Source organism: Rattus norvegicus, chromosome 3 (genome assembly GCF_036323735.1).
Source record: "Rattus norvegicus strain BN/NHsdMcwi chromosome 3, GRCr8, whole genome shotgun sequence".
NCBI classification, from domain to species: Eukaryota; Metazoa; Chordata; class Mammalia; order Rodentia; family Muridae; genus Rattus; species Rattus norvegicus.
This window is the reverse complement of record NC_086021.1, coordinates 120,913,123-120,932,139: the sequence shown is the minus strand read 5'-3', so window position 1 is coordinate 120,932,139 and position 19,017 is coordinate 120,913,123. Positions and strand designations below refer to the sequence as shown.

Below are 19,017 nucleotides of genomic sequence, written 5' to 3'. Positions count from 1 at the left end.
AAGACCTGTCTACCATGGGTGGCACTATTCCCTAGGGTGGGCTCCTGGACTGCGTAAGAGGGAGACAGTGAGCTGAGCGCTAGAATTCATTGCTTTTTGCTCTTGACTGTAGGTGAAATGTGATCAGATGCCCCCACGATCTTGCTTTGCAACTTCAAACTGTGAGCCAAAATGAGCCTCTGTTCCTCTGCGTTGCTTTTGCCAGGGTATTTTATCACAGTGATAGGAAAGATAACTAAGACAGTCTGTGGACAATCACTGTGACCTCTACTTTAACACTGGACCCTGGATGACAACGTTCTCAAGAATAAGAAGACATAAGGAGGCTGGCTGGTTTCTAGTGCAGGGAGGAAAGGTGAGGAGAGCCCCACCTCCATCAGGTCAGGATTTTTGTCATCTGTTTGCCAGGTGACATTAGGCAGACTGTGCATTTTTGCATCTCTTTTCTCTTAACAACTCCTTGGGGACATCCTGCCTCCGACTTTAATGGGATGAGTGATGGTGATGACTCAGGAACCTTTCAGGAGGAAAGTATGTGGAGATAAGAGGGAGAGACATGGTGGTGCTTAGGAAATGGCAAGAGACACAGTTTGCTTTATCACATGTGACCTCTGTTGGGTTTGCAGTGGAAACACACGAGACCATGTTTTGCTCCTTCATGACTAGTTTTGTTTTTAGCCACATGATATAAAGATGGGAGAGAGGATACCAACACCCCATTTCCTCCCTGCATTTTTGACCTTTAAATTCACAGACTCTTGGGAGTGTACCCCAGCTATAATGAAAAATCTAGACATTACAGTGAAAAATGTGGCTTACCAGACTAGCAGTGGGATTGATTTTCTTTGTCTCCACTTTCTTCTCTGATGTCAGTTTGCTGACGGATGCCTCAGCCATTTTCAATCTGAAACAGAAATGGGGGTGGGGGAATGAAAGGACAGGAAGAGGAGAAGAGGAAAAGGGAAGGGGCTGAGTTAGACAGAAATCCCAATGCAAAGCTCAGTGGTCAGTATTCTGAATACACAACCTTAGGGATACATGCTGAGAAATGTGCTGTGAGGTAATCCTGCCACAGTGACACTTATCCAGTGAATATTCATGAACCCCGAAGGGAAAGCCCACAACAACAGCTAACATATAAACCTGTAGGGTACGGTATCACGCAGACTCCTGCATGCAACTGTTATACCCTGGTAAAGATTTGCATATCTGAACATATCAAAACAAAGAAAAGGCGCACTGTAAATATTAACATACCATTCCCCCTGTCTATCCTTTTTATGTGGTCAGTTGTTGTTATATTATCTGAATTATAACGGTAGCCAGAGGGCTTTTTCTAGAGTTCTGCTATTTTCTTCAAACTCTAGCTTCTACTGCTTCTCTGCTTAACCACAGCTCAGTTTTCCCTGGAAAGCCCACTGAGATGACCAAGGGCAGGCTTTGTGGAGAGCAGAGAAGTTTGGGATAAAGAGAATTCTGTGAGCACAGGGCACTGTTCAGTGCGCTCGGGCCTATTATCTACACAGGAGAGCTGCTGAGTCAGTATCAGAAAATTAAAACTTCGAGAGAGCATGTGAACACTATAGGATCAAATTCATAAATTCACTGCACTGAAGTGAAAAGACAACCTAAAAAAGGGAAAGAAAAATGGTGACTCACGATATATGTGATGAGCAACTTTTGTTCAGAATATATTCATAAATATGTACATACGTATGAATATGCATATGAATACTTACAACTCAAGATCAATTATGATGCCTACCACAATTAATAAATATATTAATATATTTAATATAAACACATATATTTACACAACAATCTCCCTACTTAAAGCTCAAGGGACATCACGGAGGAGGGGCCAGAAGATTGTAAAAGCCAGAGGAACCGGACATCTGCTAATGAGATAGCTCTTTAAAAACAAAGGGACAGGTCGCCACATCCTCCGGAGCTCTGGGTCCAGGCGAGCCGAGTCGAGCCGGGCCAGGACCAAGCGGAGAGATCCGAGGGTACGGGAGAGTCGAACGCTGAGCCATGGCGCACCAGACCGGCATCCACGCCACTGAAGAGCTAAAGGAATTCTTTGCCAAGGCCCAGGCTGGCTTCATCCGACTTATCAAAGTCATCATTGAGGACGAGCTCATACTGGGTGCCTCGCAGGAGTCAGTGGGACGCTGGGACCAGGACTACAACAGTGTCGTGCTGCCGTTGCTAGATGCCCAAGAGCCCTGCTACCTCTTCTTCTGACTTGATTCACAGATTGCTTGCTTGCTCAGGGTTTCGAGTGGCTTTTCCTGGCCTGGTCACCTGACAATTCACCTGTGCAGCTGAAGATGCTGTATGCAGCCACACGAGCCACAGTTAAGAAGGAGTTTGGAGGCGGCCACATCAAGGATGAGCTCTCCTTGGCTGGGTACCAGAAGCACCTGTCATCTTGTGCTGCACCTGCCCCACTGACTTCAGCTGAGCGAGAGCTCCAGCAGATCCAAATCAATGAGGTGAAGACTGAGATCAGCGTGGAAAGCAAGCACCAGACCCTGCAGGGCCTGGCCTTCCCCCTGCTGCCTGAGGCCCAGCGGGCACTTCAGCAACTCCAGCAGAAGACAGTCAACTATATCCAGCTGAAGCTGGACCTGTAACGGGAGACCATCGAGCTGGTACACACAGAACCCACAAATGTGGCCCAGCTGCCCTCACGGGTACCCAGAGATGCTGCCCATTACCACTTCTTCCTGTACAAGCATACCCATGAGGGTGACTCCCTTGAATCTGTGGTGTTCATCTTCTCCAAGCCGGGGTACAAGTGCAGCATTAAGGAGCGCATGCTCTATTCCAGCTGCGAAAGCTGCCTCCTTGACTCTGTAGAGCAAGACTTCCAGCTGGAGATCGCTAAGAAGATTGAGATCGGCGATGGGGCGGAGCTGACCGCTGAGTTCCTCTATGATGAAGTGCATCCCAAGCAGCACGCCTTCAAGCAGGCATTCTCCAAGCCCAAAGACCCTGGAGGCAAGCAGGGCCACAAGCGCCTTATCCGCGGCCCCGGGGAGAATGCCTAAGAGGTGTCTGGCCTGGGAACAGGGCGGGGCATATGGACTGCAGGGTTGCCACCCCGCCACCCCTGCGCTTCCTTCCTCCCCAGCCTGGGCTCTAAGGAATCGCTTCCTATGGGACAGGAGGACAGGTGGCTGAGCACATTTGCTACTTCTGAGGGCCTCTGGACCAGCACTTCGTGACCTTGCCCTGTCACTGTTCCTGACTCTCCTCTGTGTGCACAGGGTGGCTAGGGAACCCCACCCTGGCGCAAACCTAGCCTCCATATGATTTCATGCTATGGTTCCAGCCCAGTCCAAAAGCCGTTGGCTACAGAGGGTGGGGACGGTTGGCAGGGGCCAGATGTCACAGGAAGGGTTGGTTGAATGCTGTATTTTGTAAAGAATAAAATATTTTTAAATAAACAAACAAACAAACAAACATGGGGATACATGGGGGAGTAGTAGGTGAATAAGAGCAAGATATTTTGTTTTAAATCTTCAAAGTTAATAAAGATCCTATTTTCTTTAAAAAAAAAAAAGAATTATTCTCTCCACACAATGTAAAGACTCTAACAAACATTTCTTCAAAAAATGACATACAAGTAGTCAAGAGGTATGTGAAAAGAACTATAATGTAATTAATAGATTCAACACATGTAACAGTATCCAAAAGAGACTGGAAAGTTACTAAATTATTGAGAGAGCTGATTGCCACAGAAACGGGTGATGAAATGGAGCTGAGTAAGATATTAAGTAGAATTCCATTTTCATATAACACATATAACACTAATAGTGTTCACTTCTTTAAACTCTTAGGGAATAGGCAACTCTGGGTCAGTGGTTCCCATGCTTCCTTATGCTGGGATTCTAATGCAGTTCCTCTGTTGTGGTGATCCCTAACATTATTTTTGTTGCTACTTCGTAACTATAATTTTTCTAGTGTTATGAGTCATAATATGTTGATATCTGTAGTTTCTGATGGTCTAAGGAGAACAACCCCTGTGAAAGGGTCATTGACCCCTAAAGCGGTTACAGCCCACATGTTGAGAACTACTGTCCTAGGTGATAAGAACTTTGTTTTCAACTTTTAATATTTCCCAACATTCTAAAACACATTAATACTTTAAAGATCCACCAACTCATAGACATTTGAAGTTCAGCATTTTATTCCTTCAGAGTTTCAAATAAAAAAAATCTTCCTATCATAATAATTGTGTACTTGTCATCACCTACAAATGGCCTAGTGGCTTGATTCTTAGAGGGCTTGACACAACTGTTTAGAACACGCATTCACTAATCCAGTCTTCCTGGTCACATGTAGAATATATCTGCAATTCAGCATGCTGACTGGTGTGTCAGAAAACTTAACAAAAGTGAAACAAAGAGAAGGAATATTTTATAGAAGCCAAGAAGAAATACTGTGATATTGTGATAGGTCCGAGTGCCTACAAAAGGTTCCCATTCGAGGCAACAACTGTCACTATGTCCAGCCAAGAACAGAATATATTAAGTGGATCAAATCCAGGTCAGACTGCACAAAATGGAGAGCGATCATTAGGAGAAGTTTTCCAACTCAGGTGGTAGAGATGGAAATGAACCCTCGGCTTGTGGAGTTTTGTTTGCTCACTTGTTTGTTTTTCAGCTAGGATTCTGTTCAAGAACAAGTATCATCTATCCCAGGGTCCCTACCTTGAAGGGAATATTTTAGGCTAATCTTTTGCTTTAATCATTCCTTTCTACCTCTCAGGTCTGGTCCCTGCTTTCAGAGTTGGCCTTCCACCTGCCTTCAGCTTAGCATCACCCGCCCACTTCCTTCCACTTCGGTGGCCCTTTGGGTCATCTGGACATCTGATAATTGGGAGCCAGGGAAGTCGTTATGTAGGTTAAAAAATCACGAGAGGCTGGGAACTAACCCACAATCCTGCCCCACCACAACAATCTATTAGGGACCAGTTACATGAATACTTAGATGGATTGAGTGGATTCTTGTTTCTCTTATGGCAACTGCTTTTAAGGTTCATACAATATTACTGTGTTGTGACCATTTTTCAACTACTTCCCTATCACACTAGAGTGGAGCTTTTCCAAAGTGGGAGACACATCAAGTACAGTAGGACCAATTCAGTTTGTGGCATGTCCCAGCACTTGTATCGCATCTTCCTCAGGAGGCCAGCAACAGACCTTTGCTCTCTGACAACGTCCTTGTACTGTTTGGTCTCCGAGCACTTAACTCACTTTGCCCACTTTTATTACCAGCCTAGACTCTGAAAGTTTCAGCGTTTTGGCAAGGAGACTTCAAGACTGCTGTGGGAGACAGGACAAGAAGGGATGAGAACCCAGATCACTGAAGTAGTGTTAAAACAACCTAGCTCCTTTCAAGCCATCCTACAGATTAAGGTGGCTCCAGTTTGTACTGCATGACTCTAAGAATACATCTTCCTTTCTCCAACACTTTCAAATGATCCCCAGTCAGCGAGAGCCAGAGAATAAATAGTTCGGCCCTGGGGTTGTGGGCTGTGCTGTGGATGTTCAACTCTGTTACTATAATATCATAGTAACCCATGCAGGGAAGAAAGGGGCCGGGCAGTGCTATGTTCTAATAATCCTCTTTAGTCACAAATGCTGAAGTAAATCAGATTTGGCTCACAGGCTCAAAGACTGGTAAATCTTTGAACTACAGTATATGATACACAGTCTTATCTTAGCAGTCTAATTACCTCCCTCAGTTCTAGATTTAATTTGCAGTTACTGTTTTAGATCCAGACTGGTTTCCGTAAGAACATTAGGTTAGTTCAGTTTAGATCAATGTTCTTGGATAAGTCACTTAATTCCTCTTGCCACCACTTCCTCACCCATCAAAAAGTGGGTATGACAGTACAACCAAATAACACTGTTGGTGTGAAAACTAAAGAAAGGCTGACACATGGTTACCTTCATCAGTTCTGTGTACCTGGGAACCTCTGTATTTCAATACCTATACACTGTCTGCCCAAGTCCATTCTTAGCACATGTGGGTTGAATGTCTTTCTATCTTAATCCGTTTAAAAGTTTGGTAAAGACTTATTAATAGATTTACTTTCTGCATTGACTCTCTCAAGGGGGAGAACATCCAAATGTTTAGAAGTCCAGTTCTAACTACTGATTAGCCCCATGAGTCCTAAATGTATAAGAGGAAAGGTACTGCAGGCCATCTAATATGTGCTAAGTATTTATACATGCCAACTTACATATGCATGCCACGATCCCTGAAGGTATACATAGTATTTACCCACAAGGAGTGATGTTAGAGGAGTTATATAACTCTGTTCCAGGTCAGGGGTTTTCTATCTCACCCAGGAGGTAAAGACATTCTTTTCTTTTTGCATTTAACTGGAAATAGGCTGGCTAGACAATTCCTAGGTATATAGATGTTCTACCTCCTTCTTGATTCAATTGTTTAGGAACTTGTTTTTGTTTCTGGCTGAGATGTGGATTCTATTTTTTTGTTTCTGGTCTAAACATTTACTTTAGAATATCACACTTAGTTGCTCGTGATTGCTGGCAGTTGAAAGAACCTAGATTTCACCTTAAGGGTTATATGCTGCGCCCTCCAAATGTAATTTTAGATATGGGGAAAGCATTCCAACGTGAGTACGTTTGAGAAAGAAAAAGCTGTAATGTCAGCACATAAATGCTTTAGCAAAACGTCTGGAAATCCTCCCTCCTTCCTCCTTCCTCCGTCCTCTCTGTAATGCATGTGCTCCCTCAGGAGTCACTGCTCTGGCAAACTGCAATAGCTGCCAACATGTACTGAGGAAAAACATACATACAAGAAGGATGTGTGTCTGATGCGCCTGCCTAGGGAAATACTCACAACCCTGGTTTCACACCGGAGCCACCTAGGTAATGAGTTAGAATATAGGCGTTGAACATGAACGACGCCCATTTGAACATTGAACATGGTGACACGTTAGACAGAGAAGACCAGTGGCCGCATTTTGATAGTATCTTTTTAGGATTCTCTGAAGCAGAGATGGGATTGTCATTATGTCAAGAAAGATAAAATGTTTCAGTGGGCTTTGAGGATGTTATAGATGTCCCTCTTGGTCCTGCATCCGTCTTGCACTAGGCTAGATGTTAGACAGCTCTGTTGGCTCAGCCCTGCGGCATTGGTTCAAGTCTTAGGACATCTCTCAGGTATCCACAGAGTACTCTCTCCAGTTTGCTGAATCAAGTTGTTTCTTCATGGTTGGAGGAAACGGAGCTAGTGTCTAGGCACAGTTCTCAATAAGTGACCTTCCGCTACTCCCTGAGACCTTCCAGGGCTGTGGGAACAGCTACCATTTTATCTTTCTTGACAGAATTCACTCGCTAGGCATTTCTGAGTTCTTAATGGTAGAACCACACATAGCACATGATTAATAGTCATGAAAGTCAAGGAGATAACTGAGGTTACTCTGCACCATCATAAAGAAAGAAAGGACTCCTCAGTGGAAAAGAAAACTTCCTCACTACGGCAGCTGATGAGGACATGTCTGATTGGTTTCTGTGTTACTTACAAAGGGAAATTGGAAAAAGTCATGGAGGAGAATATGAAACAAAACATGACTCCAACCCATTTGTCACTGGCAGGTCAGTGGGGCCACACAGACACGCACACTTTTTTAGCTCTATTCTTTTCTTGGAGTCTGACCCTCGCCCCTGACCACTATTTTCCTCCCTCTACTCTCACGGCGCCCACATTCATCTCAATACCCTTCACAAGACAGAGTAGCAGGAACGTAACGTAGACTCTCAGCTTAGATGACTTGACTACTTACATATCAGTATTTCTCCCTTAAAAGTTATCCCATGATGAATTAACCTATAATTTCTACTTCCTGAAATGTGACAGTTCCCGTATTCTGTGCCTAAGTAAGATATCTACTTACAACCCAAGATGTCCTCGCACGTCCTGCATTTCAACAGCTACACAAATCAGCCACTTCATAGCTCTCAAGGGTTATCACTTATAGTACCCAAACACACTTTGACTTGGGGTGATTAATTGCAGAACAAAGACTGCTTCCGTTGGCAGAGCTTCTCGTCCAGGCCACAGGGGAGTGGAAGTGGCGTGAGGCTAGACGTGCCCTGGAATGCACAATCAGTTAAAACCAATCACTCTGCAGTTGGTAGACATAACACCCTAGTCGACCCAGAGATGTAGGTGCAGAGTGAAAGGCACCAGCGCCGTATTTCCTCTCCTGGGAGAGGCACTGGGAGGTGTCTTGGAAATGAAGGAGGCTGTGTCAAGTTTACAGGTCACGTGGAAAGAGGCAGGCAGCCTCTGAAGACAATCCTGATTCTGATATTGAACACAGGGCATGTGCTTGCAGATACTGACGACCCCACCTTTCGGTTTTGAAACCTCTACCACCTACTAAGTCTCACCAAAGGCTAGAACTGACACAGACTGTGTGTGCAGTGGCTGAAACGATTATATGTATAAAAAAAAAGGTGATGAGATTGTTCAGAGCAGAGAGCCTCCTTGGCGCCCCTCAAATCATACTACGTGGGTAGCCCCGGGCTGAATGCCTGCCCATGGTGAGAAGAGTCAGGAGTCCTATACATAAGTGCGTTAGAAACCTTCTGGCTGAATGAAGACTGACTTTAGGTTTCCATCCGTCTCTGCCAAGCTAGAGAAACAGAGTGTGGACAGACACTTCTCTAAGGTCTTGCCTTGAGCACCAAAGGAGTTTGAGATTTGGAATAGCAGTGGATCTCAAGGATTTTCACTGCCTTCTTTTAGTTTTTCTTACTTAGAAAAAACAAAGAAACAAACAAAAATCAACAAAAAAAGCAAAAACAAACTGAAAGTGATGAACTTGAAGGACAGAGGTGGGGATCATTTGACCCTAGCAGTTCGTCTTTCTTGTTCTGGTTATGCCTGTTCCTTTGACACACTTATTAAGATTGTAGATCTTTGGACAAAAATGATCTACAAGGGATTATTTGAGGTATTCTACCAAGAAAATGAGAATACCTAACATGCCTCACTTATCGGCCACAGACAGAAAACCTTACAGTCAGTCATGGCCAAATAAACAGAGCAGCCGTGTGTGCGCTCAGCATTAATTAAGCATCTGCTGTAGGTAAGGAATAGAAGGCGCTACAGAGAAAATAAAAACCATACAGGCTGTGCATTTAAATACGTGGGCATACAATTGATTTAAGAAATAGAATTATTAATTACAAAATGAATGAAAAATAAATCATGAAGTGCTCAAGTTGATAGCATAGTGAAATCCCCAGAATTTTGCAGGAAAGACAGCTCAAGAGACTGGACAGAACTTCATGAAGGAGAGTGGTCTGAAATCACTCCATTAAATTTTTCGAGAACAGTTTCATTCCTGTTCACTGCCCGAGACAATAATGGGTATTTAAGCATATGTTTAAGTTACTGTCATGATAGATATTTTTAAAAGTATGTTTATGTACTCAAACTTAAATGAGAATATGAAAAAACATGGCAAGGTGGGGTGTGCTGAACAAATAGAGAAGGCAGTAATCATCCTGATCACTGTAATCCCCTGTCATTCGTCTAAAACGTCTGTTGACTACACACCTTTGCAATGCAACCCCTCATATGTCTTCACTCCCTCCTTTTGTTTTCTACAGGAAACACCCTGTAGACACATTTTATTCATTGTAGAAACAAAGTCATTCCCTAGCACACTTCCTTGTCTTCATCCATAGCAAAAATAAACAGCTGCTCCCTCCAGAGGGGTGACAGCAGTCCTGGGGGGCCCAGCAGAGATGAAGAACTTCCTGGAAGGTCTTAGTCCTGGTTCTCAGAGTCCGCTGTCACCCTCCTCCTCAGACTCTCCCTCAGACTCAGGCGCGCTCTCGGGCAGGTCATTGTTCATCTGCTGGAATCTTCCCAACTGGGCACCCCACATGTATTTGATGGTCACTTTTTCCAGCCATCTCATACCCAAACAGCTTCAGGACACAGGCCTACTGTGGCGTCAGCATGTCACCCTCCTAACATACTTCACAGTCAAATAGCAGGGTCATCACACCTTTTCTGAGGGTCACGGGCAGACCCAGCTGCCTCGGCTGTGGCTCCATGGAATGAGGGAACCGCTTTGGTGGCCCTGGATCCAGGCTCACAGCTTAAGTTGCTTTGTTCCTAGCTCAAGCAAAATCCATTTCTGTGTACTTTGTGAACCACTCATTCACCTCCTCCTCATGCGGTTGGTAAAAAGGGACCCAACTTCACCTCTCAAATTCTTGCTGACCTGATGTATTTATCTTTGTCAGATGGGTTTCGACCCAAGGCCACTATCATCATCTTGTTTTTGCCAAAGAACATTCGGTTGTGCTTCCAGGCATTGTGGATGTCCTCCAGCTTGCCGTTGCTCATGTTGGCCACAGAGAAGATGAAGAGGTACTTGTAGGCGCCCACACATCTCCAAAGATCTTCTATCAGGTTCTGCTTCAGTCCCAAGGCTTTCTTGGCAGTTTTTGTTAAGGAAACTCTCTTGTTTCACTCGGATTTAGGTATCGCACTCCACTCCCTCCTTTTTTTTATTGGATATTTTATGTATTTATATTTTGAGGAACAGAATTCTTCTGTTTTGTCAGTATGTAGTTTTTACCACATGTTTCAGAAGGTCAGGGTTTGAGGAGACCTTCAAGATGACCTCAGACTTGTCATTTCCATATTTAGCTAAATAGCGACTTCTGGGGAGGTGTTCCCAAATGTTCATGTCTCATATTTAAGTCGTGACATTGATCAACCCTTACTCAAGCACAGAGCATAGTCTGGAAACTGTTCCTAAGACCACAGGCTTCAGGCACCTATCCCATTGGATCCTGACTCAGTAAATGGGCTCTCATTTCCACAATTCTTTCTGTTGATCCCAAGGGTCTCCCTAATTAGGGAGCCACTGATCTCAAATATCCCCCACTGGCTTCTGTTCCCCCTTCAAGTCTACTGAAGGTGGTCTTTTTGATAGGTTAGTGATGCTCCCAAAGCCAAAGGCCTCCCTCGTCCCACATTTTCCTGAGATCATTTTCTTCTCCACAATCACAAGGGATCTTTACTGCCCATTTAACGACATTTGACTGTTCTGAGACCCTTTCCATGCAGATAAACAGGTGCTGGGCCTGTGCCAGGTAATCTACCCCGACACTAGAGAGCAGGGCTCTATCTGGAGGTCAGGGGGAGAAGATACTCAACTAAACTATCAAAGCAATATGGATTAAATGCTAAGTCATTAAATACCATGGGTATTCCTGGTTGTCAACTTGACTGGAATTAACCAAAATCCAGACTCTGGTATACACCTGAATCATGTGAGATGGGCACACCCGCCCTAAATCCAGATCTTCTGAGGTGGGAAGATAGATCTGGGCCACACCTCATGGCAGCCTATATATAAGACATGGAAGAAGGAAGCTTTTGTTCTTTGCCTGCTTGCCCTCGTTTGCTAGCAAGCTCACCTCTTCACTGGCATTAGAGCCTATCTCTTTGGAATTCTATCTTATATTAAAAGCCGTCTGAGACAAGTAGCCTCATGGGCTAAACAATACTGGAATTTTGGATTTTCCATCTGGAGACAGCCACCTACTGTTGGAATAGTAGGGCTATAACCTGAAAGCCACTCTAGTAAATTCCGGTTTGTGTGTGTGTGTGTGTGTGTGTGTGTGTGTATCCTATCAGTTCTGTTTTTCTAAAGAACCCTGACTAATACAGATGTTAACAACAACAGCAACAACAACAACAACAACAAAACATGCAGTTACAGACCAGTGGGAAAAAGAAATTCTACTTAAAAAAAATTACAAAAAAGTCTTAAAAGACCTGGTTTTGAAGGATAACTGTTTGGTCAGCAGGACGTAGCTGAGAACCATGAAGAATTAGAAGGCAAGAAAGTTCAAGTGTGAGAAACAGCGGAGGTCACTACAGTAGGTTCGGGGGAGGGGGAGGTCTAGAGAAGTGGCTGAACAGTGAGTATAGATTAAGTTCTAGGTTTTTACTCCTCAGTCTTCTAGTTCTTAGAGAAACTGTGGTGCTGGCACTTCACTAACTCCCCTATGTTCATTTTAAAATAGAAATAAATCTTCCTTTGCAGGGTTTTGAGGACCCACAAAGTTAACAGACCAACCACAGCTAAGCTTCCCTCCCGCTACTCCATCAGCACTGGGAAAGAGGGTATGTTCAAAGTTATGTGAATTGAATGCTAAGATGCCCGGGCGAACAGAGCAACCTCGTTGGGGGAGAACAATGAGCATGATGAACTTCTAATGTGGGCCAGAGCTTCGCAGATCTGAGGTAAAGACCAGTAACCACAGGGCAGGCAAAACCGGGAAGGATCAAATAGATGGAGAAACTGTCTTGGAGTTCTGATAATAAAGCAGATTTCCAGCTTGCTTGGCAGTGCCAAGATAAGGATACTGTTGTGACTGAAAACTGCGCAAACTCTGAAAGGTGGGCCTCAGTTGAGAAGGAATGAACTCTGGTTGGGAACCTAGTGATTTGCAGAGGAAGGCTGGGCATCCTCTTGATAATGCAGTAGGAGAGTCGGGCCTAAGCCTTAGAAAATATGTCCGTTCTGGGTGGGAGGATTTAGGAAGCCAAGGCAGAAGTGATGGGCAAAACTGTATTTCAGGGGATGGCACAGGATGGAGGAAGCACAAAGAGAAAGACACAGAGACCTGAAACTGGGGAAGCTTCATGCTTAAGGATGGGAGGTAAGAGAGACCCAACATACAGCATGCGATGAGGACAGACAGGCATTTTTTTGAAGATAAAGGAGTGCTATTGTCTAAAAGAAGCGAAGATGGCGTTAACCATCGACTCCACAAGTGGGAAACGTGGCTGAGTCTGCCAATGGTTTATCATACAGTTTTCCCGACATAACAGGTAACAAATCTCATAACACTTTAGCTGGGCGCAGGGCTCTTGGTCTCCCTTGTGATTGTCCATGAGACTTGGTTCAACCCAATGGGTGAAGAATGAAACGGGTATACGCACCTTTCCTCTCACACTACTAAAAGACAAGCCCCTCCCCCACCACACCTCCTGGCGGGAATTAGTACTGGCAAAGGCGGACACAGCATGAGCCATCCTGAAGTTTCTGAGTAAGGACCACCCCCTAAGGATTTCAGCTACAAAAGGAAGGAAACCACGTCCTCAACAGCGAAACTCCTTATATCCAGGTTGTTATACAAGTGGAATATTAATTTCTCTTTAAGTATCAGTTATTTTTCAGTCTTTGCTTTGGGGGTGAGACTTTATTTTTATTAAGATAAAAAAGTAGTACTGGTAAAGAAATGAAAAATAAACTCTCAAAATTAGAAAGGAAAGGAGAAGAAATGGACTGACAGTATCCAGAAGAAAGAAGCCAGATTATATTGGAAAAAAAGTCAGTAATAGGGACTGGAGAGATGGCTCAGCAGTTAAGAGCACTTCCAGGGGTCACGGGTTTAGCTCAATCTTGCCACAAGGGATGTTCCTAATCCCCTGTGACTGCAGCTCCTGGGATTCAATGCTTTCTTCCATGGACACTGCATGTGGATGCATGTGTGCACTTGCACACAAGTACACATGCTTAAACCTCCAGTCTTAGACCCCTTGTCGTGTATTAGTCTATCCTGTGTGCATGACAAACTCATCCTTTCAGATGTGAGCTTCAGCCTTTAATGGCTGAGCCATCTATCCAACACATGTGACATATTTTTAATTTAAAATTTAAGGATTAAATTTATTACAGGTGAGATAAGAAGATTTTTCTTTTCTTTGCTTTTTTGTTTTTTTTTTCTTTTCTTGTTTATGACAATCTTGTGTTTCAATTAGGTTCACGAGAGCACTTACTGTGTGTGTACCTACTCAGAACTGTTTTCAACTGTGACAGGGAAATTCAAACTAGTATTTTAAAAAGATTTTGTCAAGTGCTGAAGCATTTTCCTGGCCAGGTGTATACAACCCTGCATAATGGAAGGCTAGGGAAAAGGAAGTTGACTTCTTAGAAGTAACTGGAATGATTTTGTACTTATGTCAGTATGAATGCAAAAAAATTAAATAAATAAAATTTATTTTGTTTAGCTCAACTTCAGGGAAAACTTTTCCATATAAAAATATGGATTTTTTTTTTTGCAGTACTCACAGTACTGCACTACAGTCAGTGGGTCATGAGTGAGTGGAGGGGTGACCTTGTTCATTCCTTCGTCCTAGAGCAACATAACCAGTAGGGATCTCTGGGAACAGTCTTTGGGATCACAGAACCCAGCCTGGATCTATCTGTTGTCAAGGCTGTGGCAGTTGCATAACTAACCATAATAGCTTCAAGGGATATACTCAAAACAAAACCCTGTTGGTCTTCAGCTGGAGCTAAGAAAACAGGGTAAGTAGCTCTCCATTCTCCCATGGTGTAAACTATCGCTATGCATATAATGAAATATCTTATTTGCATTTGCCCATAACATTTACGAAATGTCTTGTTCACTCCTCACTGGCCCATTATGGGCTTTTTAAATGGTACTTTTAAAGTTTGCCTTGGCTTGGGGTGAAGCATTTGCGTGGACATTATTCCTGGAGTCCTGGGTCTCCGGGGTCATATTCACCTTCTGCTAATTCATAGCTCACTGTGTGGTTTGTGTGCATGGGTGGGCATGTGTGGGGAAAGCCTGGAGAGATCCTAAGTGGTGAAATGTTTTAGGAAGCAGGATCCACGGAAAACACAAGCAATTAAAAAATGCAGAAAATCTTAGGCTACCTTCTTGCAGTTGTTATGCATGTGATTGGATAATATTTGGATTTAATACGTGGAAAAGGGATGGACTCAAAGTCCATGAAGTGTTTGAACATTAAGAGATTCAGATGCGGAAAGTATATGAAGAGGTAAAAAATAGTGCAAGGCTGTCAGTGAGTGTGAAATATAGTCTTGGTGAACTGTGGCATTCTGCTAAGCACAATGCTGCAGAAACACTTTTGTGCGTACATCCTTGATTTAAAAATTAGCCCTTCAAGATGAATATTAGAATTTTGTTTATAACCACAAAACTGGGAGAGTGAGATTGTGTATGTCTCTCAAAGCCTGGATGGCAGTGACAACTCCTCTTGCCCCAAGTCTTGTCCCAATCATGTATCAGATGTTTGGTTTGAAACAATTTCCAGTTTTTTCCTTAGTAGGCTCAAGCAAAAGTGAGGACTGCTTTCTCAAAGTTGCACTGGTTTCAGAATACCAGAAAAGTCGTTGCCAGAATCATAATGATTTCAATCTAGAAGAGATCAGAGTTAACCCGTAGTTCCTGTTTCATCCTCAATACCCGCTTTTCATTGGTTCCCTATGCAGTGAGCATCTGGCCTAAAGCTGTACAGCAAATGAATGGCAAAGTGAAAGGGAGACATTTTGAGATCTGACCTCTGTTTAGAGGTCCCTTTCATACTACTGAGCACTGTTTGTACTCTGAAGGGATAGGAGAAGGAACCGCAGGCTTCACTGGGTGTGTTAGTGTCACCCCTGGGGGCCACACAGTGATAGAGAAGGAATCTTCTGGATTTGTACTTAGACATGGAAACATGCTCTTTTGCTTAAATGTGGAAGAAAATCTAAAGCCATTAATATACTACTATGTAGTAAATTGCTTTTCTGATGGCACAGTTAATATAAGGATAAACCATGTCCCCAGGAAATGTTCTCTCTCCTCTCTTACCCACAGGATTTAGTTTACTAGTTTAATGGCACAGCAACGTTGAGCATTTTAATACAACATTTAAAGAGTACTCTAGCTTTACAAGGGGGAGTTGCTAGCGTGGCATTGAGGTACATGGGTCTAAGTGTTATACTAGCCTAATGCATATTCATGAAACCTGCACTAAGCAGAAAAAAATAAGTAAACATTCTCTGTGACCTAAAATTAACCTCAAGTGGCTTAAAGTAGTCCAGTCCTTCCATTTCATTCGGAAGTGGGGTTCAAACAAACAACATTTACCTTTGGGTCTTTCTCTTTGAAAACACTATTATTGATTACCTTTTCTCCCAGTAACTTCTTGGATTTCAATTGGCCTTCAGACACACTTAAAAATCACGTGATCTTAATTTCTCGTGATGAGATATCAAACCACATTTAGCCCAACAGTTACCCAATGTCAACCTTTCTTTTGGCTATGGATTTTGTTTTTTAATGCTTTTGAAGAGTTCTGTTGAAGGATGTTATATTGCATCACGGAATTTAGTGTTACAGATTTAATATGCTTCTGGGAAAACTGCAATTAAAACATAAATATCAAATATCACTAAGTGTCAACGCAATTATATTATTTCTAATTTCATTATAATAAGTCAACTTAAGTTAGTTTGCTTATTTTATACTAATGAATAATGCCACTTAAGAGCCTGAGAGCTAAACTTCTTATCATGAAGAAAAAAAAAAAACCTGCATAGGAAGATCCTGGATAATCAATTTAATTGGTTGAACGGATGTGCTAAGATGTCTTTAATGGTAGGGTGTTCTAAGCTTGCTGCTTCCAAAAATCTTTCCCAAACTTAAAAGTTCAGAGATGTTTTAGGCTGACACTTCCCTGGCGATCCATCTCCCTGGAGCATGGCTGCAATGAAGAGACCCCGGAAACTGCTAAATGATCAGTGAAGGCTTTTGGGAAGTCATGACCCTGGGGAGGTGCTGGTTTACAGAGTGTGAAGCAAGCAATTCCCCAGCTGTACCCAGGAAGCAATGCTGTGAATGTGCACGCTGGCAATCAGAGAAAAGGTCAGACACTATGAAAGATGGCTGGGCACCACCTCAGCAGACCCATAGATAGTTTGGTCTAACTTCTGTGAGTGTGGGGGCAGGGTGCAATACAGTTTGGAATGCAGTTCAAGATTCTACAGATTTAAAAAACAAAACAAAACAAAAAGCAATTAATTACCCTCTCTGCTTTTGTTTCTTTGTTCTGGACCAGTTTTAGGGCTTCAGAGACAACTCATTAAGAGCTACCCTCAAAATTGGAGAGGAAAATCCCCAAACAAAGGCTGTATGTATGCTCAGAACTCCCTGCAGCCCAGCAGCCTGGCGAGGGTGTGGAGATGGAGTGGCCTGGCAATGAACCAGAAACCACCATTAGATCAAGAAGAGGAACTTCACTCTTCTAGCCTCAAAAAGACTTTATTCTATGGAAGTTAATTCAGGTTACATCGCGAAGGGAGAGAATGCAGACTTAGGTACATTTTTCAGGATTTTTTCCCTCTATGTTCAACAAGCTACTTTCTCAATGTCTGTTAATTTTTAAATTCTTAACACCTAGTAGTTCGTATTCATTGTAAGACTTCTTTGTGTACTCTGTATGTGTGTGTGTGTGTATGTGTATATACATATATATATCAGAATGATCCGGTTAGAGCGACTGTCCAGGGCAATACTTCAATTGCTTGGGTCTCTGTGTTGTAATCAGTAGAGTCCTCTGGACTCACTGTGACACAGAGTGATGTGTCAACCACCGTCATGTCTCTGCTTCACTTTATTTGCATTGTGAGTTCTTGGTTTTTAAACATTTAGAATTTCTTTTTTTTTTTTTGTCAAATGGAGTCTGAATACAAACTCAGGTTGCCCTCAAAACTCACAATCCCCTTGCCTCAGCCCTCTATGGACTAGGATTACAGACATGGATCTCCACACATTGCTTGAATACACTGAGTCTTAATTCTCTTCTTCCTGAAGAGGTAACGCTGTGATGATGTGCAGATAAATAGCCTTAAAAAAAAAAAAAGGCAGGATCTCGTGGTGTACCCCAGGCTTGCCTCAAACTCACTTTGTATTTAGGCTGCCTAGAATTCATGGCCACTTCCTTTTCTAGACTCCTAGAACTGTAAGTATGGTCATTCACACCCAGCTCCAGATGGAAAAGAAGCTTTAACTTTAGAAAAAGGATAGGGGTTGGGTTCTTTCTTCCAAAAATTCTTGAGAAAATATTTAGAGATGTAATGCCATTGAATGAAAATCTCTACATTTTCATTTTGATAAGAGCAGTGTAAAGCATATGTTAGGGTGCACTGTCTTCATATAGTATAAAACCCTCAAATATAGCAGTTTTTGCAAGTTAGAGAACACGTATACTGACAGTGGAATTTTGTGTCTCAATGTTTACAGCAATGGACAGTCTCTGACTTTGTAGAACCTTATGTTTCCTTCTATGTCCTCTTGAACAACAACAGTCTCATACCTGTTCCTCAGGAGTTAGAGATAAGACCTGTTTAAAGTTCCAATCTTGGACACCCTTTATGGATTCATAGCAGCCTTGAATGCCACAGTTAATCGCAATGTTTTTGAAACATTAATCTGAAAAACAGGGCTAAAGTCTCTCGCTCCCTCTCTCTGTCTGTCTGCCTTCTCTCTTTCTGTCTTTTTCTCCCTCTCTCTCTCCCCCCTCCCTCTCTCTCACACAGTGCCTATGTTCATAGCTGACTCTTTTTTCTTTTACCCCCCAACTAATAAAACCAAGAGGCTGCAGGGCGGCCGAGTGAGCGGCACAGTTTGATGTCCTCAGCAGGATACAGGGAGTCAGAAGTGACGCTGTAAATCCAGCGTGGGGCTTCAACACTGTGTGAAGTGTGGCCTGAGCTGGGGAGATTTCCCTTTGATGCAAATGCAGTATATTAATGGGAAAAAGCATTCACTTTTATTTGTCTGTACTGTCTGCCACAGCAAGGCTGCCTCATTTAGCTTGGGCCGACATGAAAATACACAGAGAAGCAATCTGTTGCAAATTAGCACAACTCGCCTTTCATTTACTAGCTAGTAATTGGAAGGGGTTAAGAGAATGGAGCTTTATCAGATCGTGTGAGTGTATCTTGCCCACAGGGGCAGCAAGTTTTCCCTGAATTTCTCTGGGAAACTCTGAGACAAGAATCCTTCCTAAATGTTGAGTTGATGCAAAAGAAGAGACCGATGGCTGCGAGGCAGGCACACTTCATGGGCCCCGCAGAGCCGCTCAGGAGGCATCCATGCCTCATCTAGCCTT

At 43.1% G+C, this 19,017-nt stretch overlaps 1 protein-coding gene and 2 pseudogenes across 9 annotated transcripts in view; 1 reads left to right on the top strand and 2 right to left on the bottom strand.

Moving 5' to 3' along the window:
* Positions 1-19,017, bottom strand: part of Fmn1 (formin 1) — a 384,534-nt gene that overhangs the window by 7,839 nt on the left and 357,678 nt on the right. For all 9 annotated transcript variants that reach the window (XM_063285290.1, XM_039106467.2, XM_063285289.1 and 6 more), the window contains one exon: positions 820-904. In XM_063285290.1, coding sequence (XP_063141360.1) covers positions 820-904 — 85 coding nt within the window. The remainder of the gene's footprint in view (positions 1-819; positions 905-19,017) is intronic.
* On the bottom strand, positions 820-19,013 carry Mrto4-ps4 (mRNA turnover 4, ribosome maturation factor, pseudogene 4; annotated as a pseudogene).
* Positions 2,035-3,080, top strand: LOC134486422 (twinfilin-2-like; annotated as a pseudogene).